General features: G+C 41.1%; 1 protein-coding gene across 3 annotated transcripts in view; it reads right to left on the bottom strand.

Moving 5' to 3' along the window:
• Positions 1–6,668, bottom strand: part of ITGB3BP (integrin subunit beta 3 binding protein) — a 66,174-nt gene that overhangs the window by 59,054 nt on the left and 452 nt on the right. For 2 of the 3 annotated variants that reach the window (XM_019501176.1, XM_019501178.1), the window contains exons 1-2: positions 5,292–5,388; positions 1,841–1,883 (exon numbers count right to left, since the gene is read on the bottom strand). In XM_019501176.1, coding sequence (XP_019356721.1) covers positions 1,841–1,883; positions 5,292–5,353 — 105 coding nt within the window. In that variant the 5' untranslated portion in view covers positions 5,354–5,388. Of the gene's footprint in view, positions 1–1,840; positions 1,884–5,291; positions 5,389–6,668 lie in introns of those variants that run through there. The other variant, XM_019501177.1, reaches the window with a different exon arrangement.

Below are 6,668 nucleotides of genomic sequence, written 5' to 3'. Positions count from 1 at the left end.
GGGGGGGGGGGGGGGGGGCAAGGCCAGTGCTGGCCTCACCCTGCTCCCCTGCCCCCTCTGCTCCTTGGAGGCAGTGGCAGCGCAGGGTGCTGGTGGAGGAGGATGGAGGGGACAGCAGGGCAAGCTCTCCCCGGCCCCGTTCCTGGGAGGTAGCAACACAGGGGTCTGGGGGGGTGGGGTTAGGGTTAGCAAGCTTCTCCCCTCTCTCCCTCTATTCCTGCCCTCCCCTCCCCCCCTGTCATTTTTGATGGGCAATTTACTAGTACTAATATAACAAGCCCTGTAACCTTTAAATCCAGAAGCAAAGTTGAGGGGATACTGGCAAAAACTGAGGATGTAATGCAGAGGAGGGTGATCCTGAGTAATACGGAAATAGCAGCAGCAGTATCAAGAGACAGGATACAACTGACACAGACAAGTCACTGTACCTTCATATTATCTTAGGCTTGTGTTCTCTCTTACCTTTCATTATTTATATTCAGCTTAAAGTCTTTGAGATGCATGTAGAAGAGGCATTACATGATTATTTATTACAACTGAGATACCTACATTACAACTGAAATCCCTAAATACAAAATGATTTCAATTAAAATTTTAACCCATAATACTTCTGAAAAGCGGATATAAACAAAGTATTGTGTTGCAATTATTTTGCTGTAAACAGTTTGGGTGAAAATGCACTTCCTTTCTGTTCAAATACTTTTTTTTTTCTTTTTTAAGATAGGAACCAAGAGAGATGGATTTAGGCAAAAAAGGACTGCCTTTAATTTCAGGCTGAACCACTCATCTACAAAAATGTGACTCTGACCAAAGAAACAGATGCAAAATTACAGTCACAGCTGCATTCTGAGCAGAACAAGTTGGGTAATGGTACACTAAACTGCTAATTAAATTGCTAATGATATTTTTAGTGCCACTGCGGTATTTTGCCACCTTTGTTTAAATAAAAAAGTATCCAGCAAATTTTTAAAATTGCAAGTTTCTATTTCACTAAATACCACTGAGACTTCTAAATATGTGTTGCATATAAACCAATCTCTCCAAAATGACACAGCTATGTGGAGATTTACTGGAGGCTCATTTACTGACCAGCTATTTGTCTTAATATACTTCTCGACAAATTTTCTTTTCTTCTAATGCTACCATCCTCATGAACTCTTCTATGTTAGTGCTTGTAGCAACACCCACTGTTGGTAGGGGCAGATAATAAACTGACATATGTCATGACATGCTGGCACTGGGAATATACTATGGCCACATTTACAAAAAATAATAGCAACAGTACAATTTTATTTTTATTGTGATAACTGTGGTGAAATTTATTGCAGTGTTAGTATTTTATCGTTTCATTATGCCCGATTAGCTGAGGGAGGTAATTATATCCTTGACATAAAAATGCCTTTAATGTTTTCATTTCAATTTTGCAGTTTATAATATGCAGATTATAGCATTATCATAATTCCATATTGTTACATGTACAGTTAGATGGCAGAACATTTACTTCCACTATTATGGAGCTAATTTCTAATAAATGATTTCACCAACGCTCCTAACTCATTCAGGTCTTGGTTATGCAGTGAAGGTGACCAAAAATATGCATATTTATCTGTTACACTCAATTGCTTCATGTAGATAAATACTTCACTTAAAGTCAGGCAATGTATATGAAAAACAACAATTTCACTCCAAAGATTTTTAGCAATCAGTTCTTGTTGTAATGAGTTTTTTTGTAGACTGTCATCCAATCTACTATAAAATAACAAGCCTAATGAAATAGTGTGTTTATGTAGATCCCAGATAACTTTATTAAATAGTTCCAAATGCAAAACTGAATACTTACATTTTCTTTTGTATAGCTCTCTAACTTCAGTGCTCTCTTAGCTCTGAAAGACAAAGATACAGAAGTATTACAATTCTTCACATAAAACATTTTTATCAATAAGATTCATAATCTGTGATTTTAAAGGAATTATTTCCCCCTACTTTTCAATGCATTCTTTTCTGCGCTATAACAGGGAGACCATTCTGGTGCAAGGCATATTTATTAATTGATTCAAATGTTGTACAACAAAAATATTGTTTTTTTGGGAAGCTGGAATGTTAAGTTGTTAGTATAAAAAGAAAATCCACCTCTCCATTTTCTAGCACAAGAATTTTATAAATCAGTTAAGACACTGAACACATTATGCAGGACTCTATATTAAAAACAGAATATCTGTCTCACACGAACAACCAAAAATTAAAAAAAAAAAATCAAACGCAAGTACACTGTTCTTTACATACCTTCTGGGCAGAAGCTGAAATTATTTTGCCATTAGTAGAAACCATGTATTAGGCATTTAAACACAGGTACAGCCAAGGTGAAAAAAGTACTTCTTCCCATCATTTTAGCTCTTAACATGATTCAATGCTACCAGACTATGACTTAACTGGGGAACAGATGCTCTATGTCTTTACAAGTCCCCAAACCATAAGAAACTATTTTCTAGTCTTCTTCACAATACTGATTCAGGAACATGCCAAGCTCTCCCTGAAAAATCTGCTCTGCTGAACTGGATGCCCAGCTGTTAATGGCAATGCTAGAAGAGGAAAGCTGAATATTTATAATACTTTATATCGTACAGCTGTCTTCTAAAGAGCAGTCATCAAAATTTTATTGAATGCAGACTAAATACTCAAAGGAAAGAAAGGTCAACATAAATTAAGACTATTTTTCCCAGAGACAACTGCAACTTTTTAAGCACATTCTTAAATCTTAAACAATAGTTTAAAGCATTATATAAAACAACAAGAAAAATTATGGAACCCTTTATGAAATCGTTCTCTAAAAAACTTACACATTTATTTTAAATTAAACAAGCTTTGGAAAATGTATTTTACTTCACAAGCTAGGCAAGCCCACAGATTCCACTTTGGAAAGCAACATTTTGATTTAACAGTAATTAGGATAACATCATTCAAAGCACAGGGTTTTTTTTAGGCTGTGCCATTATTTCCACATTGCAGATGTGCCAGCATAAGAAGAAATTAACTAAAAAAAATGCTTCTTTGAAGTATCATTCATATATTATAGTTGCGTGAGGTAGCACCGATTTAAAATTATGTGCATTTCAAAAAAGCATAACAGAAATATTCTAGCTTTCAAAAGCCAAATAAACACGTACAATTTAATTTTCTGTACTAAAAAGCAACTGAAATTCTTGCCAAGGGAAAGTCAAAGCTGTAAGTTTGATGGAATTCTTTACTATGGGTATTTTTTTTAATATGGTGACCTATATTGCTTAAGGAATGCAAACTCCATTATATCTTCCATCCCAGTGGCAGCAGAGAAACATAATATACATTAATACATCCACTCTGTAAGGGTGCTCTAGTCTAGAGGCCAATGCATTTGCATGTTATACTAAGGCATGTTATGATGGAAGTTTTTATGATGGATTTCAAAAGAAGCTGGAAGCCAAAGCAGAGCAGAATCTGGACTCGAGATAGCTTTATGATGAGGATAAATGAAACACAGCATGAAAATCCTGCTAAAGGATTTGGGAAATTTCTCAGGAAAAAAGTTGGAGGGGTCAGCAACACTTTATTTAAAGTCTTCCCAGTATTTTGTATAGTAATAAAGTTTCAGTCATCCCAGATTTGCCTCTGCATAGCTCAAGGAGTTTCCAGAGGCTTCACAGACCAACAGACACAGAGGCAGGTTTCTCAGGTTAATTCCTCTACTGAGGAAGGGGCTGCATGATGCCCTTTTTAGCCTTATACAGTTGCCTGAGACCTGCCCTTCCTAGAAAGAGCTAGAGAGTCTATTCAAACCCAATTACATGTTTCGGTTCATGAGTGTGTATTCTCTTTGATATCCTGGCACTGGCTGGTAAATCAGTGGTCAACTATAGTTCAAGCAGGACCACTTAGGACTTGCAGTCTCATAATCCAAATCTACCTCCTAAAAGTTCGTTCAAGGAAATCTGTAAGGAGCCCTACTCAGCCAAAAACATCTCATATAAACACTTATGGGGAGAGGAGTAAAATCTCCAAACACAATGTTTAGAGTGTGGAAGTGAGAACAATGTACACAGCCCATTTTAGGGTAGACTCATTATCCAGACTTGAAAAAAAAATCTATTTGCCAGTAGCTAAAAGGTTTGCTTTGACTAACAAACATTGAAGCCTAAATCATCAAATGGTGAACAATTTAAACTTTCAGTAAAAGCAAAATCTAATAGTAATAAAGGTAACTACAAATTGGGTGCATTTACACATGCAATTAGCACGTAATGATAAACTCCAGTTCAGTTCACACCAGAGTTTATTGCCTCCAGCCACAGTGTTTACATGTACACCCAAGATCACAGCACACTGAGCTAGGTCAGAGCAGCCCTGGCTGGCAGAGCACCTGGAGGGTCAGCCTGCCAGCCCACTGTGCTTCACCATAGCTCAACATGCAGTGGAGGGGCCAGCTGGGGCACAAGGGTACCCTCATGCTCCAGCCAGCCCCGGTTACTGCCTACACGTGCATTTTGGTGCATGCAACTACTCTGAAGTGGGATAGTACTTGTCCTGGACAGTACTATCCTGAAGTGGAGTTAATTTACTGCGCCCTAACACAGGCACACCTGTAGACAGTGACACTTCACTGCAAAGCTAATAATCAGTCAGCTCCACAGTAAAGTGCACGTGTAGATGCACCCACTGTGAAGTGCCTGTAACAGGACACAGCCTGACCTGTCCAAGACTGCAGGTCAACTTGAGCTACTTGCTCAGGAGAATGAAATGCGCAGAACTCTACTCATTTCCTTCATGACTATTCACAAGTCGGGTACAGCAGTGAAACTGAAGAATCCTCTCACTTTCACACTCTTTGGCTTGGGAAGTTGTTAGAGGCAGGTGGGAGCTATTCAAACAGCAGGCCATTTTCCAAAAAGCCACTTTCTATGGTAGGGTACAATAGTAGAGACCCACACTCAACTCAGCAGCCAGGAAGAGCCCCAAAAGGCTGTCCACAAAAGGCTGAAGTACTTCAACCAGGTATGACAGATCAGCAGCAGCCAGCGCTAACCTCTCAAAGCAGCCGCTGTCATTTCCACTAGCACAAAGTCACACACTATCAACCACTTTTCATTCAAATATAAATTAAGAGCATGCCTGGGAGGTATGTAACTGCTACCTCTATTTTACAGATGGGAAAATTGGGGTTCAGAGGAGCTAACAGGCTATTATTATTTTATTTGTACTCAAGACCCAAGAGCCCTCTCAGGTACCAACACAGAACCTGCTCTAAAAAGTTTACACACAGGTACTGAGCTGTCCTCACACGAAGGCCTAGTGAGAGCAGGGACTGCATCCAGACATCCATGCTCTGGTTTCTCCAAACCTCAGAAGCAGGAAGGCACCGAGAGCTCAGGGAAACATTTTTTGCTTGTCAACCTCTACATGTCACAGTATTGCCAACTCTCATGATTGTGATTCTTAAAGTCTATGCTTCAGGAATGTGAACAACTTAGCTCCTTCTTTCTTTTATATATATTCATATACTGTATATGTATAAAAGAGCTAAGGTGTTCACATTCCCAAAGTGTAAGCTTTAAAAACAACTTCCCAGATCATGAGAATTGGCAATACTGGTGTCACAGACCCCCGAACAAAACCTCAGAGCTCTTCCCTGGGATCCCAGGCTAAAAACAACCCACCAGTTTATCCCGGGACAAAAATATTGATGCTAGAGCTGTGCAAAGCCCTTGCTCTAGGGTGGTTATCATAGAGGACAGTCCTGTTGTCCTCTATCCTCTATCGATATGAAACCCACCGCCTTTGGGCAGTGGTAACGTGTAGGGGGTGTGCATGTACCCCGACAGGCCATGCTCCCCGCTTAGGCAACAGGCAGGCAGGAGTACCAGTGCCCCCCCTTCGAGCACCAGATGAAGCACCACGGCCACTTCCCAGACAGCATGATCATCCACAGTCAGCGAGATTGGCTGTGCCCCCTGGTCAGCGAGATTGGCCATGGGGGACACTCCCCAGTAGCTGACTGATTACTGGGTTGGGGGGGCATATGCCCCCCCCCCCTTACTAAAGTGGCACCAGTCGCCCATGCCTCAGGATTTTGTATCAATAGAGGACAGAGTAGCTGAAAACCAAACTGTCCTCTACAATAGCAACCCCACCTTGCCCACGAGGCTTAAGCGCGTTGCTTATTCCCGGCTCATTCTTTATGCCCGGCTCCTTTTTCAAAGGTAATCTAGACCCCTTACAAATTTGCTGTGAATGAATTAGACATCCTCAAGAAGAAGAATGTATTTCATTTCCTCAGCATATGTCCTAATTAATAGGTATAAATCACATCCCACATCAAGTGCAGAGCCCTAAACGAAGGCCAGATTAAGATGGGACCAGAGGGCCCAAGAGAAGGTCAGATTAGGTTGGGATTTTGGGGCCTAAACAAAGGCCAGACCAGGATGGCAATTAGGGGGCCTAAACGAAGGTCAGATTAGGATGGGATTGGGGGCCTAAACAAGAGACAGATTAGGATTATGGGGCAACATACTTCTTGCCCCGCCCCCCCGGGCTGCGAGGTGGGAACAGGCGGGATTTGACACCCCAGTGAACCCCCGGGCGAGGCCAAGTGGCTGCCGGCCCGCCCGCCAACCGCCACAAACACCCCTCACCCCCGG

This window comes from Gavialis gangeticus, unplaced genomic scaffold (assembly GCF_001723915.1).
Source record: "Gavialis gangeticus isolate Ggan-Ray unplaced genomic scaffold, GavGan_comp1, whole genome shotgun sequence".
In the NCBI taxonomy this organism is placed as follows: Eukaryota; Metazoa; Chordata; order Crocodylia; family Gavialidae; genus Gavialis; species Gavialis gangeticus.
Note: the sequence above shows the minus strand (reverse complement) of the source record. Positions and strands in the feature narration are given on the sequence as shown.